Consider the following 18722-nt stretch of genomic DNA (forward strand, 5'->3'; position numbering starts at 1 on the left):
ATACATATAAATAGATAAAATGAAATAATGAAATTATCAACGACCCTCACAAAAACTATGAAAAACCTTGTAGCAAGTAATTGTGTTGAGTGAGCAAATTCGAATTACGCTGCGCGATCAAATTATGTTAACGAGAAACGAGAGGTAGTTCTTCAATAAATTTCAGCAGTTTCAACTGTTTTGCGTGAAAACACAACCGGTATAATACCGGAAACGACTAGAAGGCTCGTGCAAGTAAATCTCCAGAAAAACAAATGATTAAAACAGCTAAAAGAGAAACAATAAATAAACTGCTTCAAATTATACGTCAAACAAATATTTAACATAGACCGACTAACAATCAAGCAAAAATTATGCATAAAAACATAGCCGGAAGACTTCAGAATGACACCGAATTTTTGTACATTACACCTGAAGCCGCAACCAAAAAAAAATGGAAAAAAAGGACGTATTTTATTTCGCGCCAATTAATTTCAAACGCCAATTAATTTCGAAATTGATTGTACGAAAATCGCATACAATACACAATACCAAAAGTTGTACAATTAATTGCTATAAACTAATTTTACGTTGCTTGATTTTTTGAAATTCAGAAGCCTTGAACATTAATATATAATTTGTCATTAATCCTCAAAATAGTACTAACTGGTGTTTCGTTGATTCTGCGGATATTGAAATGACTGAGTCGATGCAGGGCGTAGTACCTCCACAATTGCATATTGTTCACGAGTGGGTTTCCATTCTTCTTAATCACAAGATGGTCAAGTTTCCTCAGTTGCGCTAGTGCGTTCAACTGGTGCATGTGTCTTACGTTAGTCTCCTCAAATACCATCGTGTGAACATTGGGAAAGCGCGCTCTGATCTTGGCAAAATGCGGAGATATCTGAACAGTAAAGACCAAACATGAGCTTCTTAAATGAACATAACCAACTACTGTCGGTTCAAAACTATTCTAGTTGAACGTCATTCACTACAAAAATTGTCAAATTCATTTAAAATGCTTTCAGTATTTTGTGGATTGTGGTAGCTAAGGTTAAGGTCCTTTTAAAGCTTATGTATATTAAACAGAGCCGAAAAATTGCCCTGAAAGCTGCCGTTGACCTCCTTGAAGAACATCCGGATTGAAACAGAAAAGGTGTGCTCTTAGACTGCACAAAACAACCTTGCAGAAATTAATGAGAGACAAAGTAAAATGGCATAAGAAATTTGGCAAAATTCAGAAGTTTTGAACATCTGAAAGTTCTAAAGTTCTAAAGTAAAAAAAACGGGTACCTGTATACTAAAACCCTTAACGACAGTACAGCATACATAAAATCTGAAGGCAATAAAATGAATAAATTGCACCATAATAGGCCAATGTGACCTATTCTTATTTAAACTAAACGACAAGACCACAAACAGCAATAAAAACTGGTAAAACTCAAAATTCAATATTTTTTTTGAAAACAAATAGCATCGAAGTCAAAAATTACTAGCTCGCAATTAAACCAATTATTATATTAACTAGTGCCTCATTAGCATCCAAGGACACCTGTGATTAATCAGATTAAGTCATATGACAACGAAATCAACAAAAAAGACGGGTAAACATGAAAACTGGCATATTTTTGTGAATACAAATAAGGTCAATCAAAACAATTATCTATGAAAAAAGTAAAAATTTTAATTTGAATCAATCCTGCGTTATTATTAGCAATCAGCCAATGAGCTCTCTCTGATTAATGATATTAAGTGATAAAACACCAAAATCAACAAAAAATACTGGCAAAACTCGAATTACGGCTAAAAGTTTTTATTAAGAAGAGAGTCCAATCCGTAGACGCCATTCACTGCCAACTAAAACGTCTATTGGATCATTTACTCTTCATTAGCAACTAATGAGACCTATCGTTTAAAAAGGCTATCAAAAGGGGCAACAAGATGAAAACCAGTGTCAAAGTAAGCGAAACCTTAACTATGAGCTAAAACTACTACTTTTTATCATTGTGCCTCATTGGTAACCAATTAGAAGTGTCATTAAGGAGAATAAGTGATAAGGCAAAAATGATTAAGAAAACGGAAAAAAATCAAAAATCATAATTATTTTACGAGAGCAAATAGTGTCAAGTCATAAAAAGTAAAAGCTGCGCACATTGAGCGATTGTACGTCGGCACAAATAAAACTCTTGTTAATCATTCGTGCTCGTCACTCATTTCTCGCTCGTTTTAAAGGTTGTTTGAAACGAAATCATGCCTCAAACATACTCGATTTTTCGCTTCCATAACCCCTCCAGTGTGGCTAAAGTCACATAAAAAAGTGTGAACAGGTTGACGAATGGGAAGATGAACGGAACTGACTAAACGTAAAACTTACCTTAAATCCTGGCCGACCACCAACTCAGGTAATAAAATTTATTATTACATTATACCATTAAATTTGAAATAACAAACTAAGGAAACAAAAAAGGAAAGCAAAAAAAGTGATGACATTTTTTGGAACAATTTTTATAAGCTGCAACTCCAAAATCATTGTTTTTACACAGTCTGATATTGTTGGTTTATGTTGAAAAACTGATTACCATACGATAGGGAAAAATATAATAAATGGCAGATCTGAAAAATCGAGAAGTTTGAAACGAACTAAAGAACCGAGAAAAACCTTTTTTTAAAATAAAATGCTCTAGTAAAGTCTCAAAAAATTCAACGTCTCATTTTTCATAAATTTTTAAAGTCTCAATAAATTTTTCTAACACGCCTGAAGAAAGAGTCTCCATTGTTCATTGAGCATCCATTCGACGCCCAACAGTACTGGAAAAACTTAAAACATGAGCGAAAGTGAAAAAAAAATCTTCGAATGGGTTCATTCATTTTGTAAAAACATGGCTCATCAAAACTTGGTTTTTTCATTTAGAAGCAATACCCCCAATAACAACTCTGAGAAAATAATTTGAAAAAAAAACATTCTTAGAGGGCAGAAAAGCAAATAAGCAAAAATACTCAACGCAATTCAATGAATTTCCGCGAATTTTCTCCAACTTAAACCAATTTCAGTTGATAACAATTGCATCGAAAGGTCACCAAAACCATAAAACATAGCCCGCATAACGCAAAACAGCCACCCTAGACCCACATAGGAATAGAAAATCAAGAGAAAAAACGAGATAGTTGACAAAATTTTATGTCAAAAAGTGTTCAAATTTGGTATGCAAATTCGGTTAACTTCTAAAATCACACTTAAATCGGCTTCTAAACTGATAAGATTAACTCCAATGACAGCTGGCAACCGCTTTAATTAATTTAGATTACCTAATGCACTATGACTTCATGACTGGGCTTCATCGGTTTATCCCGTTTTTTATTTTGCTCTTTTGACATTGACCGAATTCACTACACAGCGTTATTCAATGAGTGAAAGAAATTAAAATGCATTCAGTTGAAACATTGAGTGAGGTAAGTCAGAAGTCAAACGTGACAATCGTTACTTAATTAAAATGGAAAATATGATAAGAAATGTAAAGCAATTTAAAAAAACGAGAGTGCATAAATAGTAGCCGTTGAGAGGTTGACGGCGAAACAAATTTAAAATAAAAAATGGAAGAGACATTAAAAAATAACCAACTAACATCGGGCTCATTGCACTTATACGACCGGCTAGCTTTTGTTTCGGTAGCACCCAGCTTAGGCATGCTTGCTCATTGGGGTGGGGAGGGGGGTTGTCTTACTGTAGGGGTGAAACTTCAGGACCACCCTGTAGATTAAAGACCACCCTTAACACCGTGAAAATGTCTCCTTAAAATAGGTTATATGAATAGCATACTTGGAGACTAGTAAGCCGTAAGGCTCTAAAAGAGTTACTCAACCTCTCAGTGCCCTCCGGGCTTTACTTGTTTATCACGTTTTCGAGGACGAAAAGTCAAATGGGTCAGACATAAAATTGGTCGACAAAAAATTGCTTAAAAAGACCACATGACAATTACAATTGCTACCAAATTCACTTGAGAGCAATTAAAAAACAAGAAAAGCGGTCTAAAAAGCGTTCTTAGCGTCGAATTTGCAAAAATGGCTCAAAATTGCATCCAAAATTATATATCAATGAGATATTATCAAAACAGCTCCAAAATGTAAAGTTACAAGTTAATAGGTTAAAAGTTTTAAAAAGACTTTAAAAGAAAAAGTTAACAGAAAATTATAAACATACCCGGCAGATTGCCGGAAAATAGCATCCGTTGATTCCAATAACCACGATTGGGATTGAAAGAAGAGAAAATGAAAAAAAAAGATTTTTGTAGAAAAACAATTTTAAAGTGCGAACTATTTTGATGTCATTTAGTAGTTGAACATCCTTCTGTTTCACAGTGAGGCAATACAGGAGCTAGTATCAATACCAATAAGCATTGGAGATGGTAACTAAGACTTATAAGAACCAAGTTCGAGTAACGGGCATCTAAAGCTGGGCTCTATGTGTTTATCCCGTTTCTATTTCTGGTTTTGTTTTCTGATACTGACTTTGTTCATTTTGAATTGCTTTGCTGAGCAACTGCTGTCCAAAAACAATTTTAGCAGAGTGAGAGAAGAGTGAAATTAGCCCAGAGAAGTCAGAAAGATTTCACGCAAAATGTTGAACAAGCTCTGAACTAAGGTAAAGCGAAAAATTTTTATTCGACGAAGTAAAAAAACACATAGCAGGAAAAGTCCTGACGTACAATTCGAAGAATTTTTATTAACTTAAAAAAACTAGACCTAGAACGGACTATGGGTGAATTGGGAAAACCATTTCGAAAAAAAATCAGATCAAAAAAATAAAAAACAACAGAAAATCGATGTAAAAATGCCGCATGTGAACAAAAAACCACTAGCGAGAAATGGAAACTTCGTTCAAACAAAAAACTAGGTCTAGAATGAACTATGAATGGATTGGGAAAAACTTTAGAAAAAATCCGATCCAAAAATCGAAAAAACAGTAAAAAATCAAAATGAAATTGCCGCATGTGCAAAAAACCACTACCGAGAAAGCAAATTTTTGTTCAAACACCGTTTTCTCACTCTACTTTGAAATTAGAATGAAAGAATTTCACGCCGCAAAACCACTCGCTTTTTCGCTCCATTTCCTGTTTCGACGTGATCAAAATCACTACTCCAATTTGACTTCAAAAATCACGAAAATGTGTGAACAGATCTTAAAAAAAGAGAGCGCCCCAACACAATTTAAATTCTTTGAATTGTGAAAAATAGGACCGCTATAATAGCCGGCTGAGAAGCTGAGGCGGCTATTAAAAAGCTGCTTCAAAAAAGCCGCAAGTGACCAAAAATTTCGCTCGCTTAGCAAAAATTTTTTCACACCTACTTTTTTCGCCCTCTCTCTCAAATAAACGGTATGATGAAATAGTCACTCTCTGTCACGCTCTTTGATACGTTCAGCCGTTTGACCTAAATATTTAGTTTTCACGTGCAGCATTGACTTTTCATTCTGTTTTCACCGAAGACGCTCAACCAATACTCTTCTTCGAGTCGTAAAAAGAGCGCACCAATACAATCCAAATACTTCGGGTTGTAAAAAAGTGGAGAGCGCCTAAATAATAGCCGTTGAGAGACTGGCTGCGGCTTCCAGACAACTAGTTTCTTCCGTAATTCAGTTACCTTTTTTAACTCATGTACAAAAGCCGAACCCATATAAAGTGATATTTTTGACCTTTCTCGCCCACTTACCTGATCGAAATCGATGAATTTGAAAGAAACAGTGGTCACGTGAGAGGCAGCCTGGACTCCCCAGTTCTTGTCCAAGGCAGGAATAGCCCCAGAACCATACAGATTCAGCACTTCCCCATCCAAGTCCGCCAAATGACAGTTGCTAATGTCACATTCTCCAGCTGAAGTGGGTCCAGTGCCAGAGGCTATCGTTATTGATCCCACTGAGTGTCTGAAAATCCGAGTTTCTTCTATGATTTATATTTGTTTTTGCAGGAATCAAACATACCCGGCAGACTACCGTAAAATAGCCGCCATGATTCCCATAACACCGATTGCCATTGAAGGAACAGAAAAAACAGAAAACAAAAATTTATAGTTGTACAAAAACATTTTTAAAGTGCGAACTATTTTGATTGGATTTATTAGCTAAGCATATGCCTGTTCCTAATGAGATACATGGGCTAGTGTCGATGCCAAAACGCCTTAGAGATGTTAACTAAGACATATAAGAACAAAGTTCAAGTAGCGGGCATCTAGCATTTGAAGCACTTCAACGACAACTAAAATCAGTTATAGGCCCCCCAATGAAACTTAAAGCCCGCTGGGCATTACCTGTTTATGCCGCATTGAAAGATCGAAGTCAAGAAAAAATTTAGCCGACAAAAACATAGCCGACAGATTGCCGGAAAACTGCCGCCGTTGACCCGCTTAACGTACGTCGGAATTAAAAAAGAGAATAAAAGAAACAATAAAATTTGACAGCATTTTTTCTCAGTTACCAAAATTGTTCTAACTCAGAGTGCAGTTTCAGTTTGATTATAAACTTAGACTTAAATAAACTTCTACACTGAAAGCTATTAAGCTTAATACTAATGTCAGCTAGCAATTGCTCTAATGAACTTTGATAACCTAATGCACTATGACTTAATGACCGGGCTTTATTGGTTTATCCCGTTTCTTTTGATTTTGCTCTTTTAAGAGACCGTATTCACTGCGTAATTCAATGCGTAAAAGAATTTAAAATCCATTCAGTTGAAACAGTGAGTCAGGTAAGTCAGAAGTCAAACGTGAAAAAAATGACTTATGTAAAACGAAAAACATGATAAAGGTAAAGCGAATTCAAAAAACATAGCAGGACAAGTCCTTACGTACAATTCAAAAAATTTTTATTGGCTAAAGAAAGAACTAGACCTAGAACGGACTATTAGTGAGTTGGGAAAACTATCAGATAAAAAAAAACAGAATTTCAATGTCAAAATGCCGCATGTGAACAAAAAAACACTAGCAAAAAGTGGAAATTTGGTTCAAACAAAAAAACTAGGCCTAGAATAAACTATGAATGGATTGGGAAAACCATTTTGAAAAAATCCTATCAATTAACTTGAAAAAAAAACAGTAAAAAGTCAAAGTGAAATTGCAGCATATGAACAAAAAACCACTCGCGAGAAGGCGAATGGTTGTTCAAACAACGTTTTCTCCTTCTATTTTAAAATTAGAGTAAAAAATGTCACGTCGCAAGATCACTCGCTTTTTCGCTCCACTTCCTGTTTCGGCGTGACCAAAATCACTACTCAAATTTGACTTCAAAAATCGCACGGGAGGATGTCAAGCTCTTTGGGGTACCAATGGAACGATATGCAGGTGTGATGGGGGTGTGCAGTGGGGGACTTGGTGAAGTTGGGGGAGGGGGACTCCGAGCGCTACCTGTTTATCCCGTTTTTGAGGAAGAAAACTCAAATGGGTCAGACGAAAAATCGGTCATCAAGCGAAAAATTGCATTGAAAAAGACCACAGGACTAATATAATCGCTACAAATTTAGTTTGAGAGCAATTAAAACTAATGAAAATGAAATCGACGAAAAATAATGCCAACTGAATAGTCAGAAGTTCAGTACGCTCTGCTCATCGACCATTTCGCTGCTTCCAATCACCCTGTCCAGGTAGGTGGTCTTATGAAATCCAAGCCAACACGCGCACGTGTTATTTTTAAACAAAGTAAGGCAAGTGGTGGCACTTCAAAATAGATCCTACTTGCCTGTTATATACTCTCTGTTCTCCACTGCCACTTGCGTATCCTGTTGTTGTCGTCGTTGACTCGCCGCTATTCAACCGATCACCGATTCCCTCGTAATTGGAGCTCCTCGACCTTGCCGATTCTGCACGAGAGTTACTAGTTGGAACCGAGCTCCCGCCTGATGCCGAGTTAGTAGTCGAGTTCGAATTGACGTCCAGTGCTGGTAATTTGTTACTGCCACCTGATCCAGAACCTCGCGAGGTTCCTCGATTCGAGTTGGCGCCACGACTGTTAGATTGATATTGTTGTTGTAAGAGGACTGATGTCGGTGTAGCGGTTGAACTCCCGGAGATCTCTTGGTGTTGACGCATTAGTTCGTCCCACTGTTTGGCCGCATTGGCGATTGCTGCTCGTTTCTTTTCCTGGTCAAAAGAATTAACTGAAGTTTTTCGAATCAGTTGTTACTTTTCATTAAATATTGAAAAGATCGAGAAATAAGTAAACAGGATGAATTTGAAAACAACTTGGGTTTGTGATAAATCGATGTGCTTTATTATTATATTAACCACAAATTATAGTGACCGTATAGGGGCAAATTATGTTCATAGTGGGGGTCGAGGTATTGCTGTGTAATAGAGTATGAAAAGACATTATAGCCAACCCGATTCAGAAGAGCACAAAGGTACGAAAATAAATCGATGCCGATGAGAGAACAACATGGATATAATTGCAAAAATTCATTCTTCCATGATATTTAATCTTTTTAAATTAAAACCCATATCGTTAAAAAAGCTGATTTTGCGACAGTCAAGGAGAAAATAGCTAAGCAGACTCGTTGCGCGCATAAAATATTCTATGCATAGATTCTAAATAATTGATCATCATGTAGCCACAAAACTGCCTGCAAAGCAAGAAACACTTCAAAAGTCGCCATTAAATAGCAATCAATGGAGATGGAAATGACAGGTGACGGTCTCAAATGAGGGAAAAACTTAGTTAAAGATGTCTGAAAAAGATAGTTCCGAAGTCTGCAAAAAATTCCCCTCCCATTATTTCCACCGGTATCTAGTTATGGCAATGGAAAAATTTCAGCATTAAAATTGACAGATTTGAGAATATGAACTAAAAAATACTCAAATACCAAAAAGACTCGAACTCCCAAATAGCATACATTTAATGAATGCTATTGGGGCTCCGAATAATTTAAAATTGTCAAAACTGCTTACCAAGGCCTCCATTTTAATTTGATTGAGAGATTTTTCGTTCAACAATTCTCCCAATTACAACAGGCAGAAGAATCCTACCACTACTTCTGTCCCAGTCTAAAGTTAAAAAAGTCCCTCGCTTCCACCCCGCGCAGCAGCAAGTAAAATTAAAGCCGACAGATTGCCGAAGGAGCGTCTGTGGCATCTGTCAGGTAGAATATATATCGAGTAACCGATAAAAAACTGAAGTAGATTTGAAGATGAAAATGGAAGACGATAAATCTCTTCATATGTTCGAAAAATTAATTGCTTATACTTCAAATCGTTCACAATTCATTATTATAAAACGTCGGCACTGTATAAGAGTCCTTTAATGACCTTGAAAAGTTTTAGACAAACCCCGAATTGATCTTCAAGTAAAACTATCTTAATTAAAAGACTATTAGCGCGCGAGGAAAGTAATTTACGATTTTACAAAACTCAAATACAATTCAACAAATCGATACTATTCGAAACAAGTCGATACAATTCAACAAACAATACGGCAAATTACCGGAAAACAGCCATCGTTGACTCACTTGACGCAAATCAGGATTGAAACAGAAAAAGAAGAGAGAAAAAAATGACAGAAGTTTTCTTTCGTGTCCAATTTGGTCTGCAGTTTCCGTCAGATTTTAAAATTCTACTTAATTCAGCTTGTAAACTGATGGGTATTAGGTATAATATCAATACGTGACTGTGAGGTAAGTAACAAAAAAGTGACAATGTCACGGAAAGAGCCGGTTAAAGAGCGGCATTGAAAGACAACGACGACGTTTTAACAATAGCGTCGAAATCAATGCAGCTTTGCAACTAAAAAAAACGAACCATTGACATCAATCCAGTTTCAATCAATAGTTGTTGGATAGATTTTAATCTCCTTATGGTGAGTAAAATCGACTAAGTAGCATGGCCAGACAAGACCTGAATCAATCTGGCCATACTACTTAGTCGGCTTAAACACTGATAGCAGCAATTCAGATCGCACAAAATCAATAGCGAAAACGACAAAAAATCAAATGGTCAAGTGAAACTCGATTGAACAATAATAAATCACATTCAAAAAGACAAAGGACCCAGATAATTGCTACAAATTTTGTTTGAGAGCTATTAATCTGAAATATAAACTTAAACCGACAAATGTCGGAAGAATTGCTCTTGAACGACAGGTGAGGCAATTTAAATCAGGGGCTGTAGACTAGATCAATTTTTCTTTATGGGTGCAAAAAAACCACCTAGAAACGCGCAAAATTGTCAAGCGAAAAATTTGCACAAAAAAGACACACACGTTTACAATAATTGATATGAACTTCATTCAAGAGCAATTAATTAGGAAAATAAAAGCGAACTGAGAAACGAAGACAAAGCCATGCAGTCACTCAAGTGAATACAAGCAGATTGCAAAATGAGGTAGCAATTTAAGATAGTCGTTGTAATTGTTCATGCCCCAATTTGAGTGGGGGAGGAGCTATAAGCCCAACTGGTTTAATTTTGATCTGTGAATTTTGACCGATCGATATATAATTATGGTGGAAAGTTATGGGTGGTATTTTTGAAAAACCTGTCAAGCGCAATATCTTAATTGGAGAGTTTTAGAGCCTAGCATTGATCGGATAGTTATAGAGGTTTATAGTTGTTGTGAACATGACATTTCAATGATTTTTTCACATATATCGACATTTCCACATTTATCGACATTTTCAGCATCCAAAATCATTTAGGATATTATTGCCTATTGTGAACAATTACTTGTCTTTTTTACACTCTTCTGTCTAATTTTACACACTTCTTACGAATTTTTCATGTCAATAGGAAGTCAAAATGGAAAAGTAATTCTAGTCACGCTGCAAAAGGTCGAGTAGCTCTAAAGAGTTAAAGCGTGGACAACTACTTTAAAATTCAGGTGCAACAGTTTAATTTTACTTCTTTTCTAATGATTTTTTGGCGAATGCTAATGAATACGATACATTTGCATCAATGGCGAATTAATGCTGTTGTCTCAGTTGATCAATGGGCAAAACTGCTTTCATTTTTTGTGAGTTTGCAATTTTTTATCCTTATTTGTGTTCTTTTAGCAGTCTTGTTACTAAGTCTGAGTACTGACAGGTCCCACTGAATCTATATATTTGGACTTGACACTTTTTCCATAAATTTAAATGATTCATGAGAAGTCTAAACGGTTGCTAAGGGGGCATGAATTAACGTTGAAAATATGTTATAAAAGAGGTGATTTTGACTTCGGTCCGTTTTTGTGTTGTCTTGCCATTTATTCTTTATGTCTGGCTCCTTTTTGTCTTGCTCCAATTAATCACCATAATGACAGTCCTCAGAGGCTAATAATGTGTCATAAGTAAATCCAAACTATGCTTAAAGACAATAGCTAGTTTAATTGATGAAGTTGGCAATAACAGAGCGTTATTGATGCATTTTTAATTGTTGTTAGTTGTTTATAGTAGTTATTTTTGATAGTAGTTGCTTTTGTGTATCCTTATCATTTGGTCTGATTCATGACAGTTCTCATTGATTTCTAATGAAACTTAAATTAACTTATTGTTTCGACCCACTTTAGTGGGGGAGGAACTATATACTCAAATGGGTTTTTTTTGTTCAGACAATTTTGGCCGATCGATATAATCATCGTAGAGAGTTGTGAGTGGTATCATTAAAAAGCCCGTCCAGCGTAAAATATGGAATTAAAAAGCTTTTTTCAATTTTCACTTTTGATAGGGAGTTATCGAGGTATAAAGTTCTGTGAATATTATGCGTACTTTAGCAGTTTTTATTTACTTTTTCGGTATATTTGACCAAACTTTCGTCAATTTTACCAAAATTTGTTCAAATTGTTAGCTATAGTGCTATTAAATTTTTCTCTAAATACAGACGAGGATTGCTGAATTGTTCGGTTTGATTTTATTAGTGCTAGAATTAAGGCTAGAATTAATGCTAAATTATTCAAAATACTTTTTTTGGGTCCCAAAATTGGGACAAAATTTACTTTTTCAGCCAAATTGCTTTTAATTTCCTGGAAGTAAATGCCTGGAAGTAAAACTGCGGCCATATTCATTTTAGGCTGATAATCGAGCTAGTTGTACACCCACTAGTTTTGAGAGTCCTCCGGAGTTGTAGTTTTGCCAGCTTTTTGCAAATTTAAAATATACGAATATTTTTATTTTTGACAAACTGAAAGATTTTGTTAAAACATTGATCTGTTTTGCAACAACTTCAACAATTGACTATTTCGTTAGACGGACAGCAACCTCTGCGCTGATTTTGATCTTGCCATATATCCTTAAATAAATTTTTTTTTAGATTTTAATGGGAGCGATTTTTTTTTCAAAATAATTCCGCTATGTAAATGATTTTTATGTATACTTTTTTTTTACTTACGAGAATTTCAAATGAGGGCTCAATTGATGACAGATACGATTTACAAAAAAAGAGGCCCAACGAGATCATAATAAGGTTTCTGAATTAAGCGCGTAGTTTCTATAGTGGTTTCGTAAAAAAAAAAAAAATTCATGTACTTTTTGAATTTTGCTTTCCATTGTTATCTTTTTTGGTCCATCTATAAGCCCAATAACTTATTGTCCCCAGTAAAAGATCCAGTAACTTTTCAGGAAGTATAAATGAACCTTCTTTTAGTTGTTATCTAATGTCTGTTATGACTGTGATTATACTTGTTTTAAGAACATCGGTTATTTTTTAACTTTGCAACTTCTTTATCCTATTTCTCTCAACACTGGGCGCAGTGTCAGTAACAACAGGCATAAACTAAATTCCTGTGGATAAAAGATTAATGTCCTTAACGGTTTTATATTCAAACTAATGGTCTCTCTGTTTTGATACTACGCGTTTTCATTTTTTTTGGGCATAACTGCATATTTTATGAGTTCAATTTGCTTCCGTGTCGTATTATCGCATTATTGACAAGTGCAATTGAAGGAAAACATAGTAGTGAAAGTGCACAAAGATGGAAAAACGCGTATCTGAATATTTAATTATTTTTGTCATATAGTTCATGTTTTTTGGGCTGAGACAGTTATCTCGCAAAATTTTATGGATTTTTTGCCTATATTTGTCTTTCTTTTTGGTGTTATACGCCATATACATAATAAAGACAGGTCTCAATTGCTTCCCCAGGACGTATAACTGGACCTAGTTAAGGAATTCAGTTCACAGCTGTTTGTTTCAAAGACTTTCAAATTGAAATAAAAAAAATTCACCTGTATCATTTTTGCTTTCATTTTCGTAACAATGTGACTCAACCTCACTAATTAGAAGTCACAATTACTTTTGTGAATTCAAGCATTTTTTAAATACATTTCGCGCTTGTGTTATACGTTGTGAAAGATTGCTTCTTCCGTTAATTTCATCAAAAAAGTTTCGAGATTTCAATACTCTTCAATTCCTGGGTATCTTTTAGTTGTCATGTCTGAGTAATCCTTTTAGAAGGAAGGTTCTTTGATGTTAAAATGAGGAGAAAGTGACGATATACAGTTCTTGCAGGTAATATTTTCTAATTTTATTGCCTTGAACAGTGTCATCTGGTAAAAATTAATTGAAGTTTTGGCTTCTGTATATAATTGTCGTTATTTTGAGGGGTCATAAATTATTTTCATTATTAACAAACCCAATTGGCTTCCTGATGTGTTGCAAACTAATCCATCGCTGTTTTTCGAATTTTTTTTAAGTCTGTTATGGCTTTTGAAAATATTTGTTTACAAAAACATTATTGGGTTTTTGAGCTTCGTCAATTTTCATTAATTTTTCGTTCGATTTGTAGCTCAGTCTCTGTAAACACAGGTCACAACCCGTCTCCAGTAAACTATAATTTAATCTTTATAATGGTTTTAGCTTCGAACCTTTTGTCGGTTTTGTTACTGCTGCTACTTGGAGATTTCATAAAATATTTGAGATTATTTTGTATTTGTACATTTTATAGGATTTTTGTTTTCTTTTTAATTTTTAACAAAAATCGTAGGTCCCATTGGCTTTGAAATTCTGCGCAATTAAACATTGGATAATGACTTTTCTGAACTGCTTTTTATGGAGATAAAAATGAACATTTTAGGGATTTCAGTGTAAATAATTCTTTTCAAAAATGGAAACGTATTTTTGGACTTCGCACCTCTTTGCTTTTTTTGTCGACCTATTAACCAGTCGCATTGATGACAGGTTCCATTTTTTTCTAATGATGTACAGGTTAAATTGTTTCGTTTAGATTTCTGATGCGAGTTTTTATGACACTCTTTTTTTAAAATTTACTATTTTAAAAATTCTGTCTGTTTTAGATGTTAATTTTGTTGTCTTACCACCTATTCTCATTACTGATAGTCTTCATAGCATCGCTAAAAAGGAGACATTAAAGAACCTTTGTTTTCAGTTTAAAATTGCGACTTTACTTACTCGAATTTTGACAAATTTGTGTGTTTCACCATATCTATTTTTCCCCAGTCTTGACCATATCCCCAGTCTTGACACTTGGCGTAATTTTTGAGTTCAATGGGCTTTCTGAGAATGAATAAGTAGACATATTGAATGTTTTCAGTTGAAATATTTCTTTCCAAAAAACTTAAACGCTTGAATAGATTTGGCGCTCTGTTTTTTGTCACCTGTAATTTAGAGGCCCTATCTGCTTTACAGAAATATTTGAGGATTTTAGTTTTTATCTTAAGGTTTGTTTACATTGACACTATCTGAGTCAGACCAGCTTTCTAATACGAAATTCTAAGGAAAAATCTAGAGGTTCCAATTTTGAGTCAATTTTAATGACCAAAAAACCATTTAATTTTGAAGTTCTGTTGATTTTTTCCAATAAAAATTCTTTAATTTGCTTTCTTTTCACTTGCATCACCGTTAATTTTGACAGTAGATGGAATTCAAGAGGCTAATAATTTCAACATATGATTTTGTAAATTATTAACTTTGACGCCACTAGTTTTCAAAAACGTACTCAAAATTTTAATTTTACTCAAAAGTTCAAATTATGGTCCCCTTTGTCACTTATGTTCTCCTGGACGCGTAATTTGAATTTACTAACAAGTGGCAATTGGTGTTGATAATTTTAAGCACCGATACTTTTCGAGGAAAAAGTAGTTCTTTTGCGGCAGTTATTCTTCATTTATAGTCGTCTTTTTTTCAATATGTAGGTTAGTATGATTTGTTGACTATGAAAAACTGTAATTTTAAGTCATGTCAGAAGTTCTCATTTTCTCTATATTGTAAATCAGGACCTGGCGGGTTTTTTGTCGTCTTTTTTGATATTTGTTACCACCATCAGATCATGCTCTAAGAAGTCAAAGAGCGACTTTTATCGGTTCTACAACTCGGCTGGCTGAATTTGGGTGCATAAGTTGATTCTCCTCTGTGTACTGTATGGGTTGTCAGATCAATGGTTTCGTAAGCTTTGGGAGCATCCGTAACTTACTTCATTCATGAATTACCTCAAAATTATCGTGCTTTGGTAAAGTCTATTCCATTTTGATTAGATTTTGCTGTTAAATCTAGATTCATAATTGAGTGCAGAAATATTTTTTTTATAAATTCTGGACTCACTTATAAATCTGAATCACAACCAATTGAAATGAAAAAGAGGTCAGCGAAGCTAGATAATTACGAAGCTGCTACTTGAAGGACATTACTGTTTATCATTTGGTTTGAAAACGGCATCGAATTTGTAATCTCATTTTTGTTTCGAAAATTGAGTGTTTACTTGATAACCTTGTTTTTTTCTACTTAAAAAATTGATCTCACATTTTTTGACCAAATAGTTCGGTTAGCTCATTTTGTTTATTCTAGTGAAAAAATAATGTGGAAGAGCGGGGTCGGAACGTCATGTGGCGACGCATATTATTGTTATTATTAAATTGGCGTGATATCCGATTTACAGGAATAACTCAAACATGGCCAATTTATCGGATGTTGATAGTAATCAAAGTTTTCGATTTTGTTTTTAGAGCATTCAATTGTTTCTTGAATAATGACAATGGGGATGTCCAATCAAAGTCCGCAGTGTTACATTTTTGCATAATCGTTTTTACATACTTTACAACTCTAACCACAAAAAACTTCGCCCAATTTAGGATTCTGAGACCGTTTGATGTTTGTTGTTATGAAGCGTTTTCCAGCAGAGCGAGTTCGATTATCGAAAGCTTACCAAGCCTCCTTGTCACAATCTTAAATGAACCACTTAAACCAAACCACAGTTAATCCTAACCACGCGAATGAATTAACAAAGCTATGTGACCAATGGAGTTCGAGAGCATAGGTAGCGATTTTTTTTCTTTTGACATCGAAAACATTAAAACAGACTCACGACTGAAACATTTGCCATGTGAGATCCATTCAACCTGGATGGCAACTGTCCCAAACAAACACAGTTGGGCAATCCATTCGTGGATGCAGCATTGTAATAATAGCTGGGTGTACTCATACTCGCAATAGAGTTGCCCGAGTATCGACTGTGCGGAGAAGGCACAATAGGAATCGAACCCCCAAGTCCCCTTTTATGGACTGGAGCTGCTACATGATGTGATGGAGTCGTAAACGGAGCATAGTTGAAACCTTTTATTTAAAGGAAAGAACACTAGTGTGACACTAGTAAAACAGTCGTCAGCTGAGGAGCTGTAATGGGAAAAAGAGCAAATCTGAAAATTGCTTTAAGCCTAACATGCTTCAGGAGTTGACCAAATACATTTTCAATTGGTATTAAATCGAAAAGGTTGAAGTTAACATTTAATTCCGCTTGAAAGCTGGGCTATATTTTAACTGTTATAATTTGCATGGAGTGGTGCGATTGATCAAACGTAAAATATATGCTAGCCATGCTAACTCTCAACAAAGGGCGGCAGAAAAATGGAAAAATGCATTTTGATACTTAAGGGTTCAACTTTTTTCAAACGAAAAATTTCTTTAAACTGTATTCTTTCCTGAATAATGTGCACCCGCCATTTTCTGCAGCGAACTATCCTCACGGTCGGCGGCTCCAGCGACCACCGTCTTTTCTGTTTTCTGTGGCTCGCTACTAAACACTGGATTCGCTTTTTCAATGGGCAAACTCTGCGAATGCTTCAACAAATTCTTGGTAATCGTGAACGAACTGATTTCTGACAAGTGGTGCTTTTTTACTTTACTTCTCGAAAATCCTGATGCTGTTTTCCGTTGCCCTTTCACCGACGATGAATTCGCCCCCGCGAACACACTGCGCTCAACTGAGCTGGACGCAGCAATTGTTCCGTGTATATTTAAATACGGCAAATACTCGTGTTGAAAACAATGACTTAATCCTTTTGTAAACTGTTCATAAGGACTTTGTTTCTGCAATTTTAAACTAAAATTTTGCTCATTTTGAAAATTTCGCGGAATTTGGGTCGGAATAGGTAATGGGCAGTTTTCAGCCCGGGGCAAAGGCAGTACGGGGGAAGGGATTTGTTGCTCGTAATCAGCTCCAAATTGACCTGTAACGTGTGAATTGTGGAAAAATGTCTCGTTGTTTAGCAAATTATGGGTTGTCGAAGGAAAATTACACGGTTGGTTGTTGTTGATTTGAGACTGTAACTGTTTTTGATGAGCAGAACAGGAGAAGGACATTTCAATTGCATCAAAGAAGAAATTATTGAAAAGCGAAACACACTATCAAGACAACACAACAATACAACAAACAATGGAATCAAGCATAACAAAAATATGCAAATTCACTCAACCAAACAAAAACAGCCAACTCTATGTTTATTTTCGACTATACAACAATAAATTGATGAAAATTGTGGGAAATTCTTAATTTACGACACAAAACGGCAAATCGATAGACAATTGTCGGGAACAAAGACAAGTTTCACGCTTTTCAATTTTAACAATCGCCACTGAATTTTTGAACAAAGCCTTTCCTTTTCATTTCGTTAACATATAACTTTACATGCGTATTCGAGCAACTGGTCGAGAATGCCTAATATAAAGCTAAATTTATCATAATTTCATTGATTATATGGCATGACAATGGCTCTAATAGACAACAGATAGAATATACTATATGTAATAAAACAAGTCGACTAAAAACCTCAATACCAAATTTCAAAACATTGGCAACGTTACCGATCCTAATAATCATTGTTTCGGAAACATTTTTAAAAGATCAATTGCTGCGACCACGCATATTTTTTGAAACTAATGGCTGAGAATAACATCATAAATCTGCAAAATATAAATTACAATTACAGTTCTCCGAAGAAGTCGCAACAGCACCTTTACGTTTGAACATCGCAAAAAGAGTCCGTTCTTTATAAGGAAGTCGCTTTTAATTATTTTCTATCTCACCTTCATAGCCTGTGAGCGAGCGAGTTCTTTCATCTTTTCCTCCTCCTTCCTCGTAGCCATCATAGCACTACGTCTCTCTTCATCCTGAAACAGACAAAAAAATCTAGAGGAGCGTGAGGGGGGTGAGGTGAGCGCGGGGCCAGGTTACGGGTGAAATGAGGTGAGTGGGTAGGGGTTAGGAGGACCAGGTTAAAAGAGGGAGTGCTGAACCTCAAAGAACCGCCCATCACATGAATTTATGCCTCTTACACTGAAACATACCCGGCAGATTGCCGGAAAATAGCCGCCGTTGATTCCCATAACTCTATTGGGATTGAAAGAAAAGAAAATATCAACAAAATTGATTTTTGTATAAAAAGATTTTTAAGGGCGATTTATTTTGATGTCATTTCGTAATTGAGCATACTCCTGTCTCTCAGAGAGAGGCTACAGGGTCTAGTAACAATACCAATAAGCATTAAAGATAGTAACTAAAACTTATCAGG

At 35.3% G+C, this 18722-nt stretch overlaps 1 protein-coding gene across 1 annotated transcript in view; it reads right to left on the minus strand.

Annotated features, from left to right (window-relative positions):
* Positions 1-18722, minus strand: part of LOC142341633 (uncharacterized) — a 147884-nt gene that overhangs the window by 21234 nt on the left and 107928 nt on the right. Inside the window, exons 12-15 of the mRNA XM_075392740.1 lie at positions 18238-18321; positions 7703-8103; positions 5686-5896; positions 647-883 (exon numbers count right to left, since the gene is read on the minus strand). Of these exons, the coding sequence (XP_075248855.1) occupies positions 647-883; positions 5686-5896; positions 7703-8103; positions 18238-18321 (933 nt within the window). The remainder of the gene's footprint in view (positions 1-646; positions 884-5685; positions 5897-7702; positions 8104-18237; positions 18322-18722) is intronic.

Source organism: Convolutriloba macropyga, chromosome 6, assembly GCF_964194025.1.
Source record: "Convolutriloba macropyga chromosome 6, txConMacr16.3, whole genome shotgun sequence".
Classification (NCBI taxonomy): domain Eukaryota; kingdom Metazoa; phylum Xenacoelomorpha; order Acoela; family Convolutidae; genus Convolutriloba; species Convolutriloba macropyga.